This window comes from Crinia signifera, chromosome 1, assembly GCF_055691185.1.
Source record: "Crinia signifera chromosome 1, ASM5569118v1, whole genome shotgun sequence".
Classification (NCBI taxonomy): Eukaryota; Metazoa; Chordata; class Amphibia; order Anura; family Myobatrachidae; genus Crinia; species Crinia signifera.
The window spans coordinates 71,516,662-71,544,253 of record NC_139217.1 but is presented as its reverse complement, the minus strand read 5'-3'; the positions used below and the strand labels follow the sequence as shown (position 1 = coordinate 71,544,253).

General features: G+C 41.6%; 1 protein-coding gene across 5 annotated transcripts in view; it reads left to right on the top strand.

Moving 5' to 3' along the window:
• The first annotated feature begins 5,186 nt into the window (after positions 1-5,186).
• The window catches only part of SLIT2 (slit guidance ligand 2), a 260,597-nt gene continuing 238,191 nt past the window's right edge, over positions 5,187-27,592 (top strand). For all 5 annotated transcript variants that reach the window (XM_083161418.1, XM_083161417.1, XM_083161416.1 and 2 more), the window contains exons 1-4: positions 5,187-5,928; positions 8,198-8,269; positions 9,406-9,477; positions 23,530-23,601. In XM_083161418.1, the coding sequence (XP_083017544.1) occupies positions 5,723-5,928; positions 8,198-8,269; positions 9,406-9,477; positions 23,530-23,601 (422 nt within the window). In that variant the 5' untranslated portion in view covers positions 5,187-5,722. The remainder of the gene's footprint in view (positions 5,929-8,197; positions 8,270-9,405; positions 9,478-23,529; positions 23,602-27,592) is intronic.

The following is a 27,592-nucleotide window of genomic DNA, read 5'->3' as shown; positions in this document are numbered from 1 at the left end:
ATATCAAAACTGTAGCAGTAAAAAGATTCAACTTAGAGCACGAAAATAGCACACATTGGCCGAAGAACATGGCGAATCAGCCTCATTGAATACTGCCCTAAGAGGGAAATCCAGGAACAGAGCATTCTGTCCCTCCTTGTGAGAGTCATGTTGGGAGGTATGTAAATGGTTGCCACTTTAAAAATAAAAGGCGGAGTTCAGCCGTTTTTACCATACCTTTGATGAACTCAGACTGAATTACATCCCTCTGATACACGAGTACTGCTTTCACATCGCAAAACCTGATTAGACCCGGTATTTAAAACGTTTCAATAGTTTATAGAAATAGTTTGGTGCACCCCCACCCCCTGCTGGCTGACAGATAGTAGTGAGCACTGAGGTCCTGCTCCGTGCATATTTAATGAGTGGGACCCAGCTCCCATGCATATTTAATCAGCGGGTACCCGTCCCCTGCATATCTAATTAGCGGGTCCCACTCTGTGCATATTTAATGAGCTGAAACCAGCTCTCGTGCATATTTAATCAGCAGGTCCCGCTTTGTGCATATTTAATGAGTGGGACCCAGCACCCGTGCATACTTAATGAGCGGGTCCCGCTCTGTGCATATTTAATGAGCGAGACCAAGCTCCTGTACATTTTTAATGAGCGGGTTCCCACCCCCTGCATATGTAATAAGCCTAAGTCTCGCTCATTACATATGAAGGGGCAGTACGGATGGTGTAATGGTTAGCATTACAGCCTCACAGCACTGAGGTCATGGGTTTGATTCCCACCATGGCTCTAACTGTGCAGAGTTTGTATATTCTCCCCGTACTTTCATGGGTTTCCTCCGGGTACTCCGGTTTCCTTCCACAATCCAAATATATACTGGTAGGCTAATTGGCTCCCAACAAAACCCTAGAATGTCTGTCTGTGTGTGCGTGTACATGTTGTAGGGAATATAGATCGTAAGCTCCACTGAGGCAGGGACTGATGTGAATGTTCAAATATTCCCTGTAAAGCGCTGCGGAATATGTGCGCGCTATATAACCCGGGCGGGGGTCGGAGCTGGTGCCCCCCCCCGGATGGCATGGAGGTGAGCGTAAAATCCCCCCTGCTGCCGCATAGCCCATTAACACCCCCCCCCCCCGCCCCCCGTGGAGTGACTCGCCAGCAGCATGCCGAACACCCCTCCCCCCTTGTGTCAACAGGCCGGGCAGCCGGGTCCACCGCACGACCGGCCCCACCCCCCACCCCTCCGCTTGTATCAGCAGGCAGGGTCCGCCGCATGCCGGGCATCACCCCACCCCGTGTGTCTCAGCAGGTCGGGTAGCCGCCCGGCACCACCCCCCACTAGAGTCATTGGCGCCCCCCCTGGAGTCATGGGCGCCTCAAAACCCCCCCACCCCGTGGAGTAATCAGCACACCCCCCCGGAGTCATCGGCCCATGACCTCAGTGCTGTGAGGCAGTAAGGCTAACCATTACACCATCCGTACTATATTATCATGAAATTAAATATTGTAAATTGTATTGACCGTACATACTGGACGATATGCAAGGACCCGCTCATTAAAAATGCAGTCACTGCACTGGGTCCCAGCTCGGTGTTCAATGCTCCCTGGGTACTAAATAACGTTTCAGACCCGTTCAGACTGCAAAAAAACACGGGTAGTACCCTGCTTATTTACCATTTTGAAATACCTATTTTTTTTCAATGGTAAATTAACTCTGGACCTTTCAGACCGCACATAACAGCAAAATACCGGCTAATAAGTGCAGTCTGAAAAGGGCATTAGCTGAGTCCAGTGTACAACTAATTCTAATTCAAATTGCTACAATTACCAGCACGTTTTGGCATTTGTACATTCTGTTCAATACAATGAAGTCCTGTATATTATAAACATACAGTAATATAAATGGTTTGATGATAAATAAACAGATAGTATTTTGCCAGATAAGATATAGGTAATGACTTTATGAAGCAGGACATTGTAGGGCTACGCTATAACAAAACCAGCCTGCAACCCTTAAACTGTGCCTCCAGCAGCTTTGTGTCCTACTGGATGTCTCTTCCCTGACGGCTTGTGATCAGTTATGCAGGGTTAGCTGAGAGCAACTTGCTGGGAATAGAAGGGCTGGCCCTTTAAGAAGCAGTGATGCAAGTAACGCAGGTGGTGTAATTAGGCTTGCTGCTTTTTTGAAGATAAGTATCCCTGTCCTACTACTTTCCTTTATTGTGTGAGAGAAATAGTATACCAGTGAGCTGGAAATTGACTTATTAATTAACCCTTAGGAATGGAAAACCCCTTAAAAGAAGAACTCCACAGCACACAGTGTAGGGTGACCAACTCATCCCTTTAATCCGGGACACATATTAATTACACAGGTTCTGTGGCAGTTTCAAACCAGGTGAAATGGAGTCTTGTGGTGTTGCAGTTTAAAACCAGGTGAAAGCCAGCCACAGAACCTGTGTAATTAATATGTGTACCGGATTAAAGGGATGAGTTGGTCACCCTAACACAGTGTGACAACATTTCACCCTTCTGTACAGAACTTGTGATACTGTCCACAAGCGATTAAGTGAAAGAATTTCCTATAGAATTCAACGGAACAGACTTTTTTTTCCATCTTTGTAGGATTTAAAAATTGTTATTTTTTTATATTATCATTATTTATTTATTTATTAATTAACAGTTTCTTATATAGCGCACACATATTCTGCGGGGTTTTACAGAGAATATTTGAACATTTACATCAGTCCCTGCCCCAGTGGAGCTTACAATCTATATTCCCTTCCATATGTACACACACACAGGGCCGGCGCCACCACTACGCAGCTCTAGGCATATGCTTAGGGCGCCAGCCTCTGGAGGGCGGGGATCCGAGCTGGTGTCCCCCCGGATGGCATGGAGGTGAGCGTAAAATCCCCCCCCCCCCCGCCGCTGCATAGCGCATCCCCCCCGTGCCCCCCGTGGAGTGACTCGCCAGCAGCATGCCGAACACCCCTCCCCCCTCGTGTCAACAGGCCGGACAGCAGGGTCCGCCGCACGACGGCCCCACCCCCCACCCCTCCGCATGTATCAGCAAGCCGGGTCCGCCGCACGCCAGGCATCACCCCACCCCGTGTGTCTCAGCAGGTCGGGTAGCCGCCCGGCACCACCCCCATTAGAATCATCGGTGCCCCCCCCATCCCGCCGGATCGGCGGGATCCCGGGATTTGGCTTTAAAAACACCGGGATTTCAATCCCGGATTGGAGTGCTCAGACGCTGCCAGGCTTCTCCCGTCCCGGGCAGCGCGGCTCTGCGCAGCGTGACGATGTCAGAGGTCACGCTGTGCAGGCCAACCAGAACGTCCGCCCGCGCTCCCGGCATCCCTCCCGCCCTTCCGGCTGCTGCTGCGCCCGGGAATCCCGGGATTGGGCATTCTTCAATCCCGAATTCCGGGATTGAAAAAATGCTCCGGGATTGGCTTCCCTAGTAATGCTAACCATTACACCATCCATACTATATTATCATGAATGAAAATATTGTAAATTGTATTGACCGTGCATACTGGACAATATGCACTTGATATCGTTTACGATATCAATATCGTCCATATTGTTAACAATACTGTCTATGGCCCAATGTGTAACCAGCTTAAGTTTTTTCAACTTTCAAGCAAAGTTGGAGACAATTTTTGTGGTGTTCCAAGACAACAGAAAATATGGAAAACATTATATACATTTTATATTTCACATTCCCCTAATCTGATTGGGCATTGAAAGCGTAAGCAGGTGTACTAACCCAGCTAACGAATGTGGGTTATCGACCAGTAATCTGTGCAGCAGGACAGCTTATTCAAATAATAGTTTTATTCTGCCTGTATGTAATAAAATGTATATTACTTCCGCCATGACTAAACAAGTCTCTCTTTTGTGTTTTGTTGTTGTTACAGTATATTACTTTTTAATACTTGTCCACTGTCGGTGCACATTGTTTGCATGCCTAGTAGGGTCATAGAATTGACTCAATCGGGCTGATTCATTTAGTTTCGTAGTTTGTTATGGTAAAGGTTCAAGCAAAAATAAGCAATGTTTTCCTTAATGTAATATCTGCTGCGGCACAGGGCAAGATGCTACTACTTAGCAAGAAGATAAATAAGTATATTGTATATTATTAGAAATGATACATTTCTGGTCGGTGTTTATTTGAAATGACTGCTACTAACAGCTGCAAAATCTATTAGGAAACGTAGGTTCTGGCCTCTGGCACAGTGGCCAATGAAATGCCGGGATTACAATAAATCTGTTCTAGTACTTGTTAAGCTTTATAGCTATTACAAATATACATCCAAAACAAACGATGGAAAAGTTTAAGGTGGTATTTATCAAAGGTCGGATAGAGAGAGAATATAGCGAGAGATAAAGTACTAGCCAATCAGTGTTTGTCTTATATTTTACAGGCTCTTTATGCAAAATGACATTTGTTGGTACTTTATCTCTCACAATTTTATTTTTCTTTGGCTAGATGTATCAAGCTTCAAGTGATGAAGCGGAGAGTGATAAACAGCCAGCCAATCAGCTCCTACCTGTCATGTTGCAGGCTGGGTCAGGTAGGAGCTGATTGGCTGGTTGTTTATCACTCTCCACTTCATCACTTTTTAAAGCTTGATACATCTGGTCCTTTGATCTTTGATAAATACCTCCCAGAATGATAGCAAAAAAGAGAGAGCAAGAGTGACCGCAAGGGAGACATCATAGCCACCTTGCAAAAGTTCCAAAGCACCCTTTCAGCATTCACGGCAGTGCGTATCCTGGGTGCCTGATCTGCAGACATGTACATTGTGTTGTTGTTGATCAGAGACCACCACTCTCAGCAGCAGAGACCTTCACAAGCAGACTCATCACTGTTGACTTTGGAGTGGCAGATGGATAGTATGGTGAACAGCCAGGCATAATAAAATGAGACTCTGCCTCTAGTCTTGAGACACTTCTACTCCTTATCAGAACACCCCCTCCCCTCCCCTGGGCTTTCAATAGAAAGGATCTTCCCATGGTGGCGACGGATTGCATTGCAGCCCTATAGGAGGCATTCAGCTCTAAAGAAATGTGTTTTTGTGTGTTTAAGTGGGACCATGCTATTGGATTTGGAAGTGACTGGTGTAAGGTGCTGTGCCTTTAAGAGCACTGTGTTTGTTTAGAAGCTCCTCCTTGCTCTGAGCCTGCAATGTGCAGTTAGTTAGCAGACAGGCTCTGTGAGGCAGCATGTATAGTGCATTCGCTGTATACACACCAGACTGGAGTGACATGCTCTGCACTGAATGAAACTAAGTTATTGTGCAGCTACCTGCCTGCCACTGACTGCATACACTCAGCCTCAGGAGGACAGCGAATGGCACAAAGGCTGAATGGATAACCTGGCGGAGATGCAGAATTTCATTCACAGCCTGAAGGATTGCTCTGGCCGCTGAAGGCAGCAGTCACATCCAACTCAGTGTCCTCTGATGGGAATATAAAAGGCTTGTGCTCAGAAAAAAAAAAGAGAGGGAGAGAGAAAGAAGTTGCTTTTTGGTGCTTAGATAGGTGCACACACATTCTGCATTTTGGATGAGCAATGTTCTGCGCCCGCCGAGATTGCAAAGTTCCTCTTCAAGATCAAAAACTGAGATTGGCGGCCTGATACCTCCGGCTTAGTAAATACTAACCATCGTCTTTTGGCTTTTTTTTCCTTTTTTTGGCGTTCCGGAGTTGGTTAGAACAAATGTTAGCGGGATTTGTTAAGAAGAAAATGTGTGGCGTGGGATTCTGGAAGCTGTCTGTCTCCATGGGGCTAGTGTTGGTGATCCTGAGCGAGGTGGCACCCCAGCCATGCCCGGCTCAGTGCACTTGTACCGGAACCACAGTGGACTGTCATGGGCTGGCTCTACGTAGCGTGCCGCGCAACATTCCCCGGAACACGGAACGACTGTGAGTATATCTATCCGTGTACACTTGTGTGCAGGTCTGCTAATTGGACTATACACTGTATGCCTTAATAAGATAAAGCTCTCTCACACGTATGAAAACTTTACATTCAAATATTTAAAGATGTGCAGTCAAAGTGTTTATATAATAGTACATAGACTTTCCCAGGCAAGTGCCTGACTCCATCTGAATGAAATGCCAATTCCTTCCTTCAGCAGATAATGCTCCCCCCCCCCTCTCTTACGCAGCAAAGTCCTAGCAGTCTTCCAAGCGCAACCATCATTAATATTTATGCATGATGTGACATAATAAGTGGCGCAATTACCTCCTCACTGCCTCCCATCTTCACCGTGGCACAGTTTTCTCCAGTCATGGGACGCAGAATAGAACAGTTTACTGGAGTGTGTGTGGATGTAAATGCTTCAAGCATTGGTTTTTAATGCCACACATTAGTAGAGCACTTAACTCTCACCAGAGCCCAGCAAGTTACACAGCGCGGGTGACGTCACTCTCAGAAACGAGAACGCGTCCACCACGCCAACAACAGTTTGCTTGGGTGTTTATTTTATTTCGCAGAAATGTTTGTTCACCTGTAAGAATATATACATAATAATGTATTATGATATAATACAACTGAATAAAATGAGACTGTCTAGCAGATAATATGTTGGGATAGATGTGTCTGATCTTGTCACCCGGCAGGCTGTCAGTTCCACTTGTGTTACAGGGTCGGATAGTACCATAAAGGACACTAAAATGTCACACTTCAAATTCCAAACACCTACACTAAAGGACTTAAGAGTATACGTCCCACATTTATTATACTAAACATTTTTGGTGTGTCCTAAAACTTTTTAAACTAATATCTGGTTTACACATTCCGTTATAAGGTTAGGGTTTCCTAATTCTTACCTAACAGCAATATGTTTTAGATAATCCGTTACATGGTCAAAATTACTATTTTAAACTTTGTACGATTTGATTTATGAGGAAGACCTTGATCTCGGGATTAAACATGAATAGGTTGATGAGATATCCCATGCCGTCTCCAAGTGCTGACAAGTCACAGATATTGCGTTAGCCATATAGGAGAGCATTCCGAAGAATATTGTACAAGACATATGCTATTGCCTATTTTTGTCTGGTGAAGTTTGCCTTTCCCATTCACAGTACATACATAACTTTTTGTTTGTTCAAGGCTTCTGTCCAGGGGCAGACTGACCAGTAGTTTCACCTCCCATTCAGTCACTTTAATTACAGGCAGTACCCATAAACAGAGGGGTCTATTTCCAGAGTGTTCATTCAGATCATTGTTTATAGCATAGTTCTAATAATTGTATTTCCGGTCATTAAAACTTATATGTCAGTAACATTTTTTATTTGTTATCGGAAGTTATGAAAACTTTGGTGTGACTTTGTGTCACCAGCGGCAATGTTAATTCATAGCTCTGTTTATTTATACTGGCCCTCATGAGGACAAGCTTAAATGGAGATGCAGAACTAAGATACCAACTAAAGTGTAACTACTCACGATAGTATCTTTAGTGTTGCAATGATAACAAAAACTTTTTGGCTTGGAGCAGTGTCCCGGTTGCTTCCATTTAATTAAAAAACTCTGAGTGAAGAGTTAACTTTTGTGCATATTTAAGATCTCAGCTTAAGCGGATCTTTTGAAGTTCAAAGTCTTGATTCTGGCGTTTGCTTTAACCCTGCCATGTTTGTTTTAGGAATTTTGGCCATTATATTCTATCTGCAGCTTTCTTGCATAACTTGATTTTTTTGTTTTATTAGTGCAGAAGTTTTATTTTTTCCCCCCAAGACGAGTACAATGCACATTTGTATTGCTATAGCTGCACATTTTAGATTTTGTGTGCAGCTAAAATATGGAATATGTTGTGTCAATATTGTCCAGTTGTAAAAAATCAAATGCAGGTATCTATTATGACAAAGCTTTGATTTCCAAAAAAAAACTAAAAAAAACTTCTTTAATGCTTGTTAAAGATGTTTGCACTTGTGTAATGTCTAACTAAAATCAGTTTATGATGTTCCCAACAAAAAGTGACCATACGACACTTTTGAAGCCTTGTTTGAGATAAGTCTTACAAATGTGTTGTTTTTATCAAGTGAAGTTTGGAACGCAATTATCTGTTAAGATAATATTGGTCTGTTGCAATTCAGTGTGCTTTTCAACTCCCAAAAAGTACATATAAAAACATTACTTACATGTATATAACTTGTTCTTCTTTAATTCTTTTTTATTCCACTTTCCCAGTGACCTGAATGGAAATAACCTCACAAGAATAACTAAGACAGACTTTGCGGGTCTCAAGCATTTACGTGTTTTGTAAGTATTTAGTACTGTATTGCTTTATATTGTATGGGAATGTACAGTGCTCGATATTTTTTAAACCGTTACTCACTGCTTATAAGAGTCTTTTAAACAGATGGTTGTAATGTATATTAAAATATAACTTTTTATGTAAATTAATTTTTCATTTTTAAATATATTTATTAGCATCTCATTAAAATAAATAAATAATCATGCAACTGCCACACTACAATGACGAATATTTGGTATTTTTTGGGCTTCTTTAATTCTAGATGCAAATTTAAGGACTTAAAAAGTTTCTTCTGCATTTTATTAAAGTAACAATTGTCATCTGTAAGTAATTAGATAGAATTGTCAGTGTTTTCAAACACATTTGCAAAATTAGGCTTGCGTTCTGCTTTCTTTCAGCTCTTTCAATTGTTGATTTAATTAAAAACAATACACAGAGAATATGAAAAATAATCCATAATTATTACTCTTTTAGTCTTTCTGTATCAAAGATTATAAACAGTGATTGATAAAGTTTTTTAAATTTTTTTTTTATTATTTTTGCTTTCTTAGCCTAATAATGTTAATCATATGTTATAGTTTGTATGTGTGTTATTACATTTGGCACAAGGTTTTCATTAGAGACTATAGTATTTTATTTCCCCTTAAAGCAGTCCAGCAAGAAGAAATAAAACGATTACTTTTTCCCCCCATTATTTTGGTAAATATTCACTTGTATAAAAAATAATCAAAATAAGCCAACATCACAGTAACAAGTTTTAATGAGACCTGCCTGTGACGGTTTTTATGGGCTGTATACAATATACTGATAGGGAAAAAAATAACTTTCTTCAAAAATTATTTCCCGTTACACAGCCTTTGTCTTCAAATCGTAGTCGAATTAAAATGTTTTTTTTTTTTTTAAATTTGGAAGACAAGAGGATAATTCCCCCCCCCCCCCTTCCCAATCGACCAAACTTTTTTGTATTTTCATCATTGTGCCTCATGCTTATTTAACTCATTTAAGTTGATGTGACATGCCCTTGTAGAACTGGAATGTTGTAATTAATAAATATGTTCTGGCCTTTTGTGTTTTAATAAAGACATATTAATGTCTGCCCGATTAATAATGTATCAAAACACTTCTTTACTCTGCATTTCAGACAGCTTATGGAGAACAAGATTAGCACCATTGAAAGAGGAGCATTTCAAGATCTGAAAGAACTGGACAGATTGTAAGTATTCTCTAATCGCAAACTTGACTAGGCGTCTTATGTTGTGCATGCATTAGAATTGCTTTCTAATAATACAGAGATTAAATAGGGTACTTGGGAATTAATACATTGTTATTTAGAAAAGCAGAACAACAACTAAAAAAAACCATTGTGCAACGTCTCCATGTTTTGAACCAGAATATAAGTCTTGGAAGCTGGAACTCCCCATTATGTAATACTGTTGGGCAGACTGCGCTAAGGCTGAGGAGTCTAAGGGTTTCCTGTATGAAGGGAGTTTATTTCTTTGTGAAAGTTTATTTATTAATGAAACCAAGGGGCCTTATTTACATCTATATGATGTTTAACATTATTTTTGGCATCTAATGTACACTTGAAAAGTGCATTCAAATCTGATAATTGTTTTCTTGTGGCTTTATTCCTACCATAATGTTCTTAAACAACGTCTCTAATGTTGTGTTGTCAGTGCAGTATATTAACTATGAGAATTGTGTTAAAAATATATATAATTAAAAAAGTCCAAGGCCCTTTATTCAAAATGACACATTGCATAATTTCTATATATGTGCTGCAGGTACAGTCATTATGAAGCTACTGTATCGTTGCTGTCTCTTAAGAAAATGCCATTCTTATGACGAAACAAACTTTGCAACTGATTAGCCAGTTCCTTTTCAAACTTTTTTTTCCTGCAAGGCTTTCTGTGCAGTATAAAAGAGCCAGTATTATAAATTAATTTATCCTGGAGGTCACCTTGATACAGTGAGTGTATTACTTGGCTGCCACTCATCACAAATAAGATGGGCTTTCATCCTTTGCTGGTTCTAACCCATATTGCTCATTTAGCTTGCAATCCCTAGTTGAAGTTTGTGAAGCTACAAAGATAGGCCTTTGTTTTTCTACTCAACTTGATGTCTTTGTGGTTTTACTGTGTGTGTGTGATCATAGATGGTTGCAGCTGAAATGCTCGATGCTTCTTCATACAGACCTGTATTTTCATTGGTGCTTGTAGCCTATTTTTATTTTGTTCTTTTGTTTTTGGTTTGGTATTCCTGTTGTTTCCCAGATTACTGGAATAAATGACAGTAAAGTGTGACGCCTGAAACAATAATGTCTGAAAATGGCGTGCTCTGCAGCTCATTATGAGTACTACTATATCCTGTATTGTTTATTTGGGGTAATATTGTTTTTTTGTTTTAAAAATTTTCTCTGTTTGACATCTATTGTATGTCAAAACTTTATGAATGTGTGATTCTGGGAAAAATAATAAGGATAAAGCTGGTCAGATATTTCTTTGTATGTCCCGGAATCAAGCGTGATGCCCGATTATAATTCACTTAGGTTTGAGTCATTATCCGGTATGTTAGAAAATGGGGTGCAAAGATGATCAGCATCTGCCATTGCTTGTAGACCTGTTATGATCACAGTAATGGACCCAGTGTAAGACTGGAACCAGGGTAGCATCAAGGGAGGGGGGAGCTTGTGTGCAGTCTCCACCCGAGGCCCCTCCTCTCTAGGCGGCAAACAAGTAGTATCTGTGCACAAGGGTCACTAGGAAATCCTAGCGCTGTCCTACGGTCTAGGTCTCCAGGAAAATGTCCACCGCACCATTTTCCCAACAATTTTCTTACTGCACATGCGGGAGATGCTGAGAAAATGATGGTTTGTGCAGTGCTGCTGCTGCTGACATGAGACTCTGGGGGTTAAATATAGAATAAAGTTGGTACAGAATGTGCTGTGTGGGGCCCTCTGGAGCACACATTGTCTGGCTTATAAAACTGTCTGATTGCTGCCAATTTGGACAGCCACATAAATAACCAAATTGAATAATGATATTCCTTAATGTGGCGCAAGCGCACCCTCTACCGCTGTTGATTTTTTTATGAAAAACACAAAATAGTTCACATAGAGGCAAGGCAAGTAGTGTGTATATATACTGAAAACTAAACATTTAGCATATTCAGCTACATCCATCTTTGCATTTGAGATGCAGAGGTAAATTTACTAAAGCTTCTAAAAATGTGGTGATGTTGCCCAAAGCAACCAATCAGATTCCATAGATCATTTTCTAGGATGCAATAAAGAAATAATAGACAGAATCTGATTGGTTACTAGGACCCCTTTCACACTACACAAATAACCTGGGTACGAGGTTGCGATATGAAAGCACCAACAGTACACTACTGATAATGGAATGTGTAGCTACAACAGGTACTGGCTAAGGCTAATCCCCACTCTGCCCATGACTTTGTTGTTCAGTACATATTGTCCCATATTCTGGTTAACTCGCAAGGGCAAATTCCTACTCAAATGGACAAAACCATGTGCAGGGGGGGAGGAGCAGATGTAACATGTGCAGAGAGAGTTGGATTTGGGTGAGGTATTTTGTTTCTGTGCAGGATAAATACTGACTGTTTTATTTTTACACTGCAATATAGATCTCACTTTGAAGTAAAACCCCACTCAAATCTAATTCTCACTGCACAAGTTACATCTGCCCCCCTCCCCCCCCCCCGTAGTGCACATGGTTTTTCCATTTGAGAAGTAATTTGCCTTTGCGAGGGAGCCAGAATAAGGCCCATTGTACATACACTGGTGATGACACACAGGAAAAGTACTTGTTTTTAGGTTACGTTCCCTCACACAGCTCTCTGTGCGGCAAGGTGTTATTCCAGACTAAATTCCTTAAATCCTTTGTTTTCCAAATAAACCATCTTCCATAGGGGTGTTTGTAAGCTCGAGGCAAAGTTTGTCGTGCCAGAGTAGAACAGTGCAATGTGCGCATCTTTCCCAATCTGTTCAAAGAAATTGACAACCCATATGTTTATCGCTTTTGCTGTAGGTATAAATGTGTCTCTGGTGTCTTATCAAATAGAGGCATTCTTACTGTGTTTTTCTGGGAAGATAATGAACACAAAAACAATTCTTCATCGCTTTGTGAATCTTCCCCTAGAATGTGTTGACATAGTATGCGCTCATAGGTCAGTCCACATGCCTGATCCATCTAGCTCTCCTTTCTTTGCACTTCATAAGCACTTCCTGCCCACCTGTGTCACTACAGTAATGTGCGGTGGTGGAATCGAGTTACGGCCATTGTAATTGGTCTTATTTATTTATTTACAGTTTCTTATACAGCGCAGCATATTCCGTTGCGATTTACAATTGGAGACAACAGTGATTAAACAAACTGGGTAGATACAAACCGACACGGAGGGAGAAGGGCCGTGCTCGCAAGCTTACAATCTATAGGGATATTAGGAGGGATACATAAGGATAAAATTCCATAGCATGGCAGTCCCATTAGATTACAAGACAGTCCCGATGGGATTAATTAGATATAAATGCTACTGGAAGTTGTGTGGGGGTCCTGAATATGATAGGCTTGCCTGAAAAGGTGTGTTTTCAGGGAACGCTTGAAAGCTGGGAGGCTAGAGGAGAGCCATAGTGTGCATGGAAGGGCATTCCATAAGGTTGGTGCTGCCCGATAAAAAACCATTCAAGTGTAAGAGGGAGCGAGTAATGAATGTGGATGAGAGACGCAGATCTTGTGCACAGCGGAGAGGTCGGGTGGGAATATATTTTGATATAAGCAAAGAGATATAAGTCGGTATAGTCAGAGTATTGGCTTTGTATGTAAGTAGAAGTTTTAAGGTGCATGCAAACACTATACAATTTTTTTGACCAAATTCATTGAAAGACAGGGAAGACAGGGAAAGTCCAATTTCCCTTGAACCCAGTGTCCCGGACGAAAGATGTTGATGAAAGATGTTGACGAAAGACAAACGATCTAGCTACAGTTTATAGGCTTTTGTTGAAAAATATCCAAATTGAGCTGCATGCACAGTTGACAAACAATCTTGATGAACAACTGTCAGGTATGCGCATCATCATTTGTCATTTGTCGCATAAAAACTGAGATATTTTGACCAATATCATTCAGAAGGGCCAAAATGAACAAAATTGGAAAAAAAATGGTAATTTTAAGATTGTTGCTTTTGCAAATATGTATACACATTTGTTTTCTCTGTTGTATAGGTGACCTAACTGGCTATGGATTTGCTTTTGTAGTTGTGGGGCTCATTGGTGTTGCATTCATTATACAGGCAACCCAGTCATATGAATAAGGCAGCGCTGTTCAAGGGGCAGCATGACATGATCTTATGTTCATTTTATTTTCTTCTTTACTAATCTGTCTGTACCAGCCACCTATCTTCTTAGTAAATCACAGTAAAAGGAGGTAGAGGATAGAGGGGGTTTATGGAAGGAAAGGGGGTGTTAGAGGATGAATCATGTATTTAAGGGAGCTGCAGTGAGGACGTTTTCCATAGCAACCAATTAGCTTATAACTGTCATGTGCGAAATAAATAATAGAAGTCTGGTTGCTATGGGCAACTTCTCCACTTTCTTTTGAAGATGTTGTACTTGTTTCCTCTAGATGTCCAGGGACATTGTTCTTTCTGTAGTCAGGCAGTTGTGGGGGGGGTTACTGTGTGATTTGCACTAAATGTCCAGAACTATTGCAGGGAAGAGATCAGGGGCTATCTTTCAGCGTCACTCATGAGACATTCCAGCTGTGGATTGGGTAATGATAGACAGAAACTCTCTCACCTGGAACTTTAAATTGCCGGCAGCGTATTGATTGACAGTCCCAAGATGATTGTTTCAGAAGTGCTGGAACTGTTAATCAGAGGTGACCAGAGAGGGTGAAAAGTCCTCTAATCAGCAGAAGCAAAGAAAAACCAAACCAGGAAAACCTCTTTAAAGGTGAACTCTAGGTAAACCGGTTAACCGAGATCCCACCTCCCTCCAAAATAGCAAAACTGCTTGGATGGAAATCTGTTAATAAAGTGGAGAACTTTATTTAGTATTTTTTTGTTCATGTTAACATATTACGTATAGACGAATAGTTTACTTCTACTCATATTTCACATTTCAATTTGTTCATGTTAGTGGTGCAGGAAACTCATGTAAACTAAACTAAAAGCTATCACTTACAGTGCATCCGGAAAGTATTCACAGCGCAGGAGTTATTTTTAATACATTTTTGAAAAATCTTCCCCCAAAAAAACTTTTTCACGTTGTCATTATGGGGTATTGTGCGTAGAATTTTGAGGGGAAAATTAATTTATTTCATTCTGGAAAAGGGCTCTAACATAACAAAATGTGGAAGAAGTGAAGCGCTATGAATACATTCCGGATGCACTGTTTATCTGCTCTTGACCCCTTTTACACCACCGCAAAATGCCAGGTTATTACCAAGTTAACCCTGGTATAAGCTAGGTTAAAAGGGTTAACCTGGGTCCAGTGACCCGGGAATCCAACCTGGCTAGCTACCTGGGTTGGTCTGTGAAGAACCAAAAGTTACGTGGAAGTGTAAATGGGCAAGCCAGGTTGGCCGACACAGGTCCCATTCACTGCATCAGAAGAGCTATATTTCCAGGGTATCGAGATGATGTCATCTTAAGCGTCGGCAGATGATGTCATCTTAAGCGTTGGCAATATCCCAGTTCCAACCTGCAGTGACGCAGCTTGAAACTGCATTTAGTGTTCCAGGCTGGCCCTGGGATTTAGGTGTAAAAGGAGTATAATTTTACTAGTGTTCTACAAAAAAATACTGCCAGAAAGTTTATATTGATAAAGTCCAGGTCTGGATAGGTACATAGGTATATTTCACTGGCTAACACTTCAAATCTGCCTTCAATGTAGCGTATTTTTCAGTGTCCTATCAAGCATCAAGTTTCCTTTAAACTGTTTAGTCTTGAGGTCATGTCCAATGCCTGGTGATTACAGCTTATAAATAAACAAAGGGATTATTATGGTTATTTAAGTTGACTGTTTGTGTTGCGATTATGGCAGCCGGGATGCCGGTTTTGATTTTCTGACCACCGGCATCCTAAGTGCCGGTATCGCATACCCAACCCCTCAGCGGTTGCCCTTTTGTTAAACAGAGGAAATAGTGAAAACCCCTTTCTTCAGCAAAAAAAATAGACCCCTATATATATGTATATTATATATGTAGTTTTAAAAGAAGTACTTTTGTAATTTTTTTAAGATGGCTTTTAATTCTTTGTTTTCATCTATGCATATACTTTGTAGAAGTGGGGGCACATAGCATAACATATAGCCATTCAGTCTAAGCACAGCAGCCCAGAGTATATTTGGAAGTGAAGAGGACTGACCATGTAGGAAGCAGTGACTTGTGTCATTGTGTTACGGAGGCTTCATATACACTAACAGGGATAGTATCAAAATAATGAATAAAGAGAGAAGCCGGAGACTGAGAATTATATAGTGGAAGGAGCAGTGTACCCAACAGCACAGAATATTGACAGACTGGGGCAGGATGGTTGTGGTGTCAGATCTACTGTACCTCTGTATGAAACAATGTTCATAGAGTCACCTTGTTTTTAAATGGCGCAGGTCACAGTTGGCGCTATGAGGTCAGTCCAATTACCCGTCATTTCCTCGATATAGGGCTGCATACAAAAATCTATGAATCCGGGGCAAAATAAGGCCAAGGGAGGGTAGAGTTCTGATGCCATTGCCGGAATTTACACAACATTTCCAGCAACTCGTCCCCGTATTGCATGTGGGAGTTAATTGGATTGACCCCTATGAGTGTAATAATGAATGGGGCGGGGGCGTGAGAAATAAGAGAAACCGTCCTTATAATATTTCTGCAGTAATCTCTAGTTATGTGTATTCTATAACTGGTTTGACTTCCGTTCCCAGTATGCCATTGATCCTTGGCTGAAATAATGTCTCTGTATTGTGGGTTCTCTGGTAGTTCTTCGTATGTTACAGTTGATAATGCAGGCATGTTGTCAGGAAATGAGAATTTCTGAGAGTGCAGTGTCCTGGTTGATATGCTGCATACGTCCTGCTATTCCTTATTGTACTGTTCAGATTTTAGCTTCCAGCACTCTCTCATCTGTTTCACACACACAGGCAGGTCAGTCAGATGAAGTGGCCTGGACAGTGTCTGCCAGCTAATCCCACTCGCATGCTTCCCTTACAAGTGTCTTTATTACTAGACTGACCGCAGTGTCCCTGGCATCTGTCTTTCTTCTAGAGAAACCTGCGCCTTTCCAGCTGTTTCAGTGCTCTGCATGTTCTTCCCCGATGATTTGATTAGTTCTTCATTCATTGTCTGTTTCTTTGGCATAATCTTTCTAACACATCTTTTAGGAAACTTTTACTATTGAAATATACTGTAGATCCACCTACATCGGAGAGGGGTAATTTTTGAGGGTTAAATCATAAGACTTCTCTAGGAACCATTGAGATCGCTGGGGAGGATCAATGTGAAATCACTCTATCAACTCTCTAGGAATTAGTGATCTCACCGAGGGATTGATGGAAAGACATTCTATCAACTCTCTAGGAATTAGTGACCTCACTGGCGAAAGCAATAGAAATTATCCTATCAACTCTCTAGGAATTAGTGATCTCACCGAGGGATTGATGAATAGACATCCTAGCAACTCTCTAGGAATTAGTAACCTCAATGGCGAAAGCAATAGAAATCATCCTATCAACTCTCTAGGAATTAGTGATCTCACCGAGGGATTGATGAATAGACATTCTATGAACTCTCTAGGAATTAGTGACCTCACTGGCGAAAGCAATATAAATCATCCTATCAACTCTCTAGGAATTAGTGATCTCACCGAGGGATTGATGAATAGACATCCTAGCAACTCTCTAGGAATTAGTGACCTCACTGGCGAAAGCAATAGAAATCATCCTATCAACTCTCTAGGAATTAGTGATCTCACCGAGGGATTGATGAATAGACATTCTATGAACTCTCTAGGAATTAGTGACCTCACTGGCGAAAGCAATAGAAATCATCCTATAAACTCTCTAGGAATTAGTGATCTCACCGAGGGATTGATGAATAGGCATTCTATCAACTCTCTGGAATTAGTGATCTCACCGAGGGATTGATGAATAGACATTCTATGAACTCTCTAGGAATTAGTGACCTCACTGGCGAAAGCAATAGAAATCATCCTATCAACTCTCTAGGAATTAGTGATCTCACTGAGGGATTGATGAATAGACATTCTATCAACTCTCTAGGAATTAGTGATCACACCGAGGGATTGATGAATAGACATCCTAGCAACTCTCTAGGAATTACATAGTTCCAAAGTATTTTAAGGCTGAATAAAGACTCACGTCCATCCAGTTCAACGATGGTGTATTAGCTTCATCCCTTGCTATACATAATGTATACTGATGTGAATAGATTGATGAATAGATATCCTATAAACTCTCTAGGAATTAGTAAGATCACTGTCAAAAGCAATAGAAATCATCCTATCAACTCTCTAGAAATTAGCGTTCTCACCGAGCGATTGATGAATAGACATCCTATCACCTCTCTAGGAATTAGTGCCCTCACTGGCAAAAGCAATAGAAATCATCCTATCACCTCTCTAGGAATTAGTGACCTCACTGGCAAAAGCAATATAAATCATCCTATCAACTCTCTAGGAATTAGCGATCTCACCATGGGATTGATGAATAGACATCCTATCAACTCTCTAGGAATTAGTGACCTCACTGTCGAAAGCAATAGAAATCATCTTATCAACTCTCTAGGAATTTGTGATCTCACCAAGGGATTGATGAAAAGACACCCTATCGACTCTCTAGGAATTAGTGTCCTCACTGGGGATATTAATGAGAACCGGTCCTATCAACTCTCTAGCAATTACTGCCCTCGGTGGGGTAATCGATGTGGAACTGTCCTATTAACACTCTGGGAGTAAGCGGTCTCACTAAAGAAACTAATGAAAATCCAACCTGTGAATTCTCTAGAAATTATTGACCTAATGGAGGCACTAATGGGTATAGAAGCTATTCAACCGCCTACAAATTTGTGACATTATTGAGTTATTTGGTGCCTTCGGTAGTGCCATTAATTTCTAATTAACTGATAGCCCAAGTCCAAATATGTGTACAACCCACAAAGTGAGTGCCCTCAATATGTGCAAGCCTTGGTGGTGCTAGCAGTTCCCAGTGAAGTAAATATGCTTTCTTCCATTGTGTAGAAGAATTTTATACCACATACAGTTGCACCGTCTGGTAGCAGTTGAGCCACAATTTTGTGTCTTTAAATACATACAAATTAGATTGCTTTGCTGGCACTTTGTTTTAGCCAGTTGCTGTTTTTTTTCTTCTTTTTAGTGTTTTTTGTTGTTGTCATTTTTAAGCTTTTTTTTTAACTGTACAAGGTTGTTTTAAAGTTAGGTTGATATTACAGTGTACTTTACACCAGCTTGCAAGGTACAGGGTCACTAATCTCTTTGTGCAGAGGTCCACGTAGATCTCTTTAAGAAGCCACTGTGAGAATCATGAAAAGGGGGACATAAGATTTTCGGTTTCTTGAATGGAGACCAAGTTCTATATGAACAGTTCTTTTATTGCCTTTCCCAGCTGTTGGCCGTGAGTAAATATTTCATATTTGGGCGGAAAAGTCCAAAGAATCCTTTTTGTTTACAACTGCCAAATCCATCTGATGGAGGTACATTGTTATCTGACAACCAATTCATCTCCCTGGGACCCTGGAATTCAGAACCATTTCTAAGGCAACCTACAGATACATTACAAATATAGTTCCTTTCACGCGCTGGCTACACAAGGAGCACAGAGAAAGGACCTCGGCTGATATTCCCAAGTGAAAGACAAGCCGCTCTTAACTTCTTATATTAACAAATTATGATTAAATGTAGCGGACAAAGGCCTGTGTTAGGACCCGCTCCTGTACAAACCAATTCATAATCTAATAAAGCAAATCTGTGGGAGGGGCCTATCAAACATTTGTGAATGTATGAGAATGTTGTAAAAGGAACTGGAATCCTCTGCGCAAAGATGGAAAGTGTGGGAGACCATATCAGGAAAATGATTACTTAGTGCAGTCATACCATGCAAATCAACCCACGATATTTGGATTATATACTGTAATGCCGGCTGAATTTACTGATGCAGAATTGTAAATGAAATTGGTGTCTGTTACTCAAAAGAAATAAGCACGGAGCAGCGTACAGTACTTCTGCACCTCTGCAGAGCTGAGGGCATCTGCGTGCCTCTGCATCAGCGGCAGAAGAGTCTGTTGCACTTAATGCACACAAGTGGACTTGTTCTAGGTACAAATTTTGCTCATCCTAACCGACATACTGTATATATTTACATGCTGTTCTGTATAAGCGGCATTTGTGTGTCCTTACTCAGTGGTTGCTATGTGGGGGAACCCCATCCTATTCTAAATTCTCATAGTTTTTCATGCTAAAAGTGCCCATACACTTGTCCGATTTGGGGTGATTTCACCCGATCCCGATGGACAAGGCAGAGAAATCACCCCAAGTCAGATGTGTTTGGTGTACCCTTCGAGCTCGATGCACTGTCCCGTGTGCATTAGACCTGAGCCAGAGGTGTGAAGGGTGCCAGGGAGCAGGGTCGCATGTGATACACTGCATGTGAAATGAAGTATCGCATGCGATCCTGCTGCCTGGGAAAGTCCTGGGCGGCTCAAGGCGGTTGGCTGGCCCATATACTACTTCGATCCTCTGAAGAAGCAATGTGCAGCCCTTTGTGTGTTCCAACTTTGTGGGTGTGGTTATGTCTGCTCAGCAAGCCCCGCCTCCTCTCTGCACCACGGATTATTATTGGACAAAGCTGTAGGCCAGATCACATAACTGTTAACTTTTAATATCTGCATTAGGGGACCAATTATTCTCCATCATACATCAAGTATAAAACTAAACTGATCAGAACTTACGGATCATAGCCAGTGACAGGAGTAGACATGTACTGATGGTTATTATTATTATTATTATTATTATTATTATTATTATTATTATTATTATATATAATATATTTGGACATTATCAATAAAATTTTAAATAATAATAATAACTTTTTTAAGAATTCATTACATGGGGATCAATACTTACATTGCTGTCCTTATTAGTACAGGATTTTCCTATTCTGCAGGAAAGTTTGCAATGTGATACAGTATAGTCCAGGTTGATTGTTGATAATGATATGTAACCTAATTAGTACTGTCGATCATTAATTATAAATGTGCGGCATTGTAGCCTCTTGGATCCTCTCTTAAAATCCTGTATACTCTCTGCAGTGCTTTCCTTTATCCAGTGGCGTAACTATGGGGCCGCAGCCCCCGTGGTGGCGGGGAGGCGCCGGGGTCTGTGGGTGCTATTGTTTCTCCACCAGCTTCCCACTGCTTGTGGGTGCAGCGGGGAGCTGGCAGGGGTGTCCGTGCGGCGCGGGGGTACCTGTGGTCAGGGAGAGCCTGGAGGTCCCTGCGGTGCTGAGTATGACGATGCCCGGGTCCCTGCAGTGAAGTGGAAACAACGCGCTACCGCCGTGCGGCGGTACGGGAAGTGCTTCTGACTTTGAAAACACTGTGTTCGGCCAGTGTTTTCAAAGTAAGAAGTGCTTCCAGCGCCACCGGGCGGCGGAGATAGCTCGTTATTTCCACTTCACTGCAGGGACCCCGGCAACATCATACGCAGCGCCCTCCAGGCTCTCCCTGACCACAGGTTCCCCCGGGCCGCACGGACATCCCTGCCAGCTCCCGGAGGGGGGGGGGTCTTTTCTTCTAACGGGGGGCGGCGGCGAAATTGTCCCGGGGGGGGCGGCAAAATTGTCCCGGTGGGGGGGAGCAAAAGTTTTTGTTACGCCACTGCCTTTATCACCTGCCCTGGATATACCTGGTAGTGTACAGATTAGTAGATACTGGTGGCATACTTCTCTCACTGGCAGGCATGTCCAAACTATGGCCCTCCAGCTGTTGTGAAACCACAAGTCCCATCATGCCTTGCCACAGTTTTGCTATTAGGGAATGCTAAAACTATGGCAAGGATGTGTAGTTTCACAACAGCTGGAGGGCCACAGTTTGGACATGCCTGCACTAAGGGGTATACTTACTAAAGTGCCACTTTATAGAAGTGGAGATGTTTTCTATAGCAACCAATCAGATTTAAGTTAACATTTCTCCTGCAGATTCTAGAAGATAAAAGCTAGAATTTGATTGGTTGTAAAGCCACACTTTAGTAAATATACTCCTAAATGTTTGCCTAATTCAAAAGTGGCCTGCTGAAATGCAGCGTATAGCATGCTATGCCATGGAGACTAGTAAGACGACTCCTGTGGACATTAATGTGGAATGATGGTGAGAAACTCTTTCCAGACCCTTTCACAAATTCCCAGCCAGAAATGCTGTTTATTTTTCCCATGTCTATTTTTGTACATATCCTTCCTCGACAGCGCTCACTGGATGTTCCTTACAGTCCATGGTGGATTGGTATGGAATGGTTTATCCTAGTGTCCCGCACAGGCAATGTGATATTACTTCTTACCTTTTGGCTTCTCGATGCTCTTTAATTTGCCTCATTGTTTAGCTGGAGGCAGAATTCCAGTCACACATTCTTCACATTTTTTTTACAACATGAATTGCAGGGTGGTAGTCTATTCATTCATATACTGTATGTGGTATAACCCAGGAACCTCTATCTATTGTTTTACAAATGGAGCTGTTTGTATTGGACGTTATTTATTTATTTATTATTATTATTTTGTTATTTTTATTATTATTTTGTGATGTTTCTACTATCTTGTCTTATTTATTTAAGTTGTCCTTTTCCTATACGTTTGGTCCGTTTTAACATTCTGTTCAAAATAAACATGTAGTGGGTTATTCATTGACAGTAAAATACAGTGTAACTTTTTAGACATGTGCGATTTTTGGTCAAAACGTCCGAATTCGCACATTTTCCCGAAAATCGCACATTTAATAGGGTGCAAATTGAGGCAAAATTCGTACATTTTGGACCTGGCGATATTTGTTCACACTTGTAAAGTATACAACTCGCAAATGTAATAGGGTGCGATTTTTGGTAAATGTTAAAAATAGACCAGGTTCTGACTGGCAAATTTGACAGAACCATGCACAGATCATTGAGAAATGTCTTAAAAAATGTTTAGTAAGGTTAGAATAAAAAAAAAAATGGCGTGCGGTCCCCCTTCCTGAGCATAACCAGCCCTGGGTCCCCCGTATTTCTGAAACCAACCCCGACCGGTCCTGGTTCTAAAAATAAGGCGGACAAATAACTGGAGGTTCCCTGTATTTTGGAACTAGCACCTGGGCCTTTAACAACCCGCGGTGTGTCATGCCACAGCCGGGGGACACTTTTTACTTAAGGTCTCCCGGCCATACTGCACAAGTCCCAGCATGCAGGGCATTAATGAGGCCCCTTGGACTTGTAGATCACCTGTAAAAAAATGTTCAAATAAAAACACACACACAGAGAAAAGTATAACTTTAATAGGTACTTGTGCATTATCACGGCGCCCGTTAAGTAGTTTACATACTGTCCTATTCACTGGGATCGCATCGCATGTGATTTTCATGCGATGGTACTTGTGCAGTTTCACGGCACCCCTGTCCGTGCATCGCATCACATCACACACAAATCGCATGCGATTTGACCACTGCAATTTAATACACCCCTACTATCCACGTTTAGCACACCCCCACTATCCACGTCACCCCGAAGCGTGGCGAGCGCAGCGAGCCCCGCAAGGGGATGTGGTATGCATCCTCTTAACCTGTTCATACCCCCACTATCCACTTTGGCATGGAGTTGATTTTATAAAGTGTGGCAAGAGCAGCAAGCCACCGAGCCCGAAGCGTGGCGAACGCAGCGGAAAATGACCCTGAAGCGTGGTGAGCGGACGCGGATTACTTGACGTATATTCCGCATCCGCTCGCCACGCTCCGGGCTCATTGTCCCCACGCGGGGCTAGCCGCGCTCACCACACTTTATACAATCAACTCCATGCCAACATGGATAGTGAGGAGAATATACAAACTCCGCACAGTTAGGGCTATGGTGGGAATCAAACCCATGACCTCATTGCTGTGAGATAGAAATGCTAACCATTACACTGTCCGTGCCCCGCATTAGAAATAATACTTGCAGTATATATTTGTTATTAATACTTTTCAATATTTTTTCCTTTTAGGCGTCTGAATCGAAATAATCTTCAGGTTTTCCCCGAATTGCTTTTTCTCGGAACTCCCAAGCTGTACAGACTGTAAGTACCCCAGTATTATTACTTCTGATGTTTGTACTGGGTAATAATGAAACCTTTTTGCTCGTACCATGTTGTGATATGTTGGTGATAATACTATACTTTCATCATTATGTTATGTTGTTGGTATTGTTTATTTGGCTCTTGCTACAGTCAATATTACGTTTGCTGTTGTGTTGCTCAACAAAGTTATTTTGGTGAAGCGACCTTATGCGATTGTCTACCTCTCGTTACTGTGCACTAATGTAGAATATGCTTTTAGAAAATAACCGTCATTCAATTCTTACATGTAGAACCACTGAACCTAAATCGCATATAGACAACAAGAAAATAGCTAATTACGGTACAAAAGTATAAAAACTAGCTTTTATTATTCATATACAGGTTAAAAGAGAAATTTGGAAACCTGGACATCATTCCCCTAAACTGATTCCTTTAAGGGGGAATTCAATTGTTGTCACCGCAGATCTCCTGTCTAAAGTGATGGGAAATCACAGGGGTGATGTTCATTTGATCGCACTCATTCGGCTACATTTATATATATGAGTACATACATTTATACATCCACAATACAGTAGCATATATTGGATAATCTGGCTTATATGATGTATTGTATTTGTTGACGGTTTGCCATTGTGGGGGTAATTCATTAATGTGTCATTGTCTTTTATACATTATACCAGTAGTTTTCAACTTGGCGCAGTTGATGTGACTTGAATATTTTTCTGTATTTGCGGGGAGGGTGGGGATACAAGGACAAAGCAGGGATATATAGCATATTGTATCACAGTAGGACCCTGATAACACAATGCCAAAGAATACGTATGTGGACTATCATTTTACATTGTTCATAAATTGAAAATCTGGCAACCCCCAGGCCCTATTACATATGCCCCAATAACTGCGAACTGATAGGGGCAGTCATTGGATTTACACCGGAGGCCAATTAAAATGCTGCACCAGCTTTTGAGCCAATCAGAGCTTGTGTACCGTTAGCCAATCAGAGCGGCTGCCGGTACTTGAGCTCCGATTGGCTCACCAGCCGTGCTTCATTATAATTGCCTGCCGGCTACCTGCATTGAAGAAGCCTGTGCTTCGGAACCTGCCTGCTGGGGATGAGGGACTCAGAGCCGGAGTCTGGCTTAAAGTGAAGGGAGAAGAGGCCCCGAAATTCCTAGTAGCAGCCCTGTTTGTCTATAAAACCCACACAATTCTTTCCATATGAAGTTTCCTGTTAGATGAGTGCAGTCATACTTCAGTGGTGTGCTCGTTCTAGGTGCACCTTTTAAATCCCCAGATGTTTGCATTCCTGCCTGTGACAATTGAACCTATTGGATAAAGGTTAAGTAACATACAACAATGCTGTTACAATAGGTATACTGGAAATGTAAAACATGTCCAGCAATATTGATGCAGTACTTAATGTGTGTAATCCCTCCTATATCTGCGAGAAATGCTGAAGGATTCATGGACACTGCAGCGTGAAATGACTATGGCATTTCCATTAGGAGATCGCACTCCTTAAATACAGTCCTGAGACAGGGACTAATCACAGACAGTGCAGCATCTCTCACAAGCTCTCATGATAATTTGGCTGCCAACCTGCTGACTTCAGGTGTGCCGAGCCCCTCATATTGCATTTCAGAATGCTATTCAATTGTGCACCGGTTATTAAATTAGAGAGCCTGGTAACTGAAGAAAGGATACGTAACTGAGGTCTCTGCGGTGTTAGGTTTCTCCTGCCCAAGACTTATTGCTGATCAGACCATAAAACAAATAGCTACTAAAAGCACATCCATGCTTTTAAAGATCCACAGTGGAATCGATGCCGTGTTACACGCCACACAGAACCTCTATTAAGAAGAAAACCGTAACAATCATACGAATCCGCGTTCCCCAGATCCTGCTTTACATCACTACATGGACTACGCTGACATTGATTGATCCCACTGAAGTGCAGTGCTGTGTAATTGTTGTAATGAGTCCAGAATGAGCTTAAGTTTCAACCAGGAATATAAGATCACCCAATGCAGTCTACAGCTAAGACGTCGGAGACACTCGCACAAACGCAACTAGCTGTAGACTCTGATTCTCAATCTCTAACTCTCTTTAATTGCATTATAATGGCAATAAAAATGAAGTGGCAATTCAATTCATCGCTGTGTGCTGCTGGCCATCGCTACGATGTTCGGCTGTGCACATAAGCGCCATATATATTTATGGTGCACCCCTTACAAAACCTTCATGGAGTGTGAAGAAAAACTTACCATGCTGCTAGCTGCAATGTTACATTCCCGGAACAGCGCTAAGCAGAAATAATGCTGAATTAATTGAATAAGACATAATACTGTGAAATGCGTCATTTAGTGTAAACGTGACATCCCGCTGCAGCTCTTTTAAACAGTAAAGCATTCATTTCCCACCGCAGTACATATCGCTGCAATTATCGCTCTCACACGGGTGATATCTCATAATGCTATTTAAAAAACTGACACCGTACTGGTGTGTCCGCACTGACTCCGCCCCCGCTTATGGATCCACCAATGCACACCATGCAGCTTTGCCGTACAGCCAATCACTGTCTGCCTGTTTAGCGCCTCCCACCCTATTTAACCGTCGCTTATAAATTTAAATATTACAGCTAAAGAGAGTAACACCGAGTATACTATAAACCAATCTATAGGACATGAGGTCCTTTGCTTGCTCTCTGCTGGAAGTAAGATAAACACAATCTGGGATGCACATTTTCAGTTCATTATAATGCAATGCTTTAAGCGTTCTTTGAATGACAACAGGCTGCATAACAACAGCACAATTTTAATAACAAGCAGCAATGAAAACCGTGTTTTGCTAGAACTCCAGAGAAAGTAAAGAAGCCCTCGTCTCTTTTGCGGGAGAGAGAGAATAGTTATCACGCTGGGCTGCCTTTATAAATGTGGCTGGGTCTAATGGATATTGAGTGCAGCCCACTCCCCCCGGCTTCTGTGCATACTAATCATTATTTGACCTCTAGTTGTAAATGAGATGCCAGGTGAAAGGAACTGCATGCTTGTTTTGTAGCCTAAAAGCAATATGAAAGTAAAAGAGGGTTCAGTGTATATGAATTATGATTAGCCATGGTTGATTGCCGCCAGCGGCCTACTATATTTTCCCTTTGCTGCCTGCTCCGGTTTCCCCTTGGACTGGCTTACAGAGCACCGCCTGGTCAGGTCAAGAAGCTTGCTTAGAAATAGAAGCACAGTTGCAGCTGTGTTTGTTGGATCTGGAGACCAGTTTAAATAGCATTTCCATTTATCCAGTCCATTAACAGAACTCTGTAAAATAATACCAACTCTGCATAAACTACAGGACAGTGTAATAAAATTACAAGCACTTGTTGACAGATGGGGGCGTACGGAAAGGAGAAACAAAATGTTTTCAGTTTTGAATGAGACAGCGGGTCTTTTTTTTTTTTTTTTTCCCGGTTCCAATTAATTGGAGGTATTTATTTTATACCTAATTACAAGGACTGCTCTCTTTTGAATAAAGTAATGTATAACCCTTTCCGAACAATGTACTTTAGATTGATAAAGTGCAAAGTGAACGATGTCATGAAAATGTCAGGCTGTTAAAGTGTTGCTGCGGAGTATAAAACAGTTTGGGTTGTCTGAGGACTTTTCCTCTTTTTACCTCCAGCGAGTGCTTCTAACATTGAAAAGAGACATCAAAATATTGTAACAGGAGGAAACTACGTCATCTGCACATTCTTGTACTTCTAGCCATATTGGAAGCTGTTAGATTTATCAGTCGCTATACGCTTGCGTCCTGCTGGCTTGCCGTTTACCGTTACTGTTATGCAGATGGATTTGGAAAACATGTAATTTACAGTTTTGAACCGCCAACAATGTTCTAGGTCTCTGGATTAAATATAATTAAGTTTGTATTGGTGGATAGCTATGCCTTATATAGTCACTATGTGGGGTACAGACCTGCTTGATCTTCTAGCTGTGGCTTC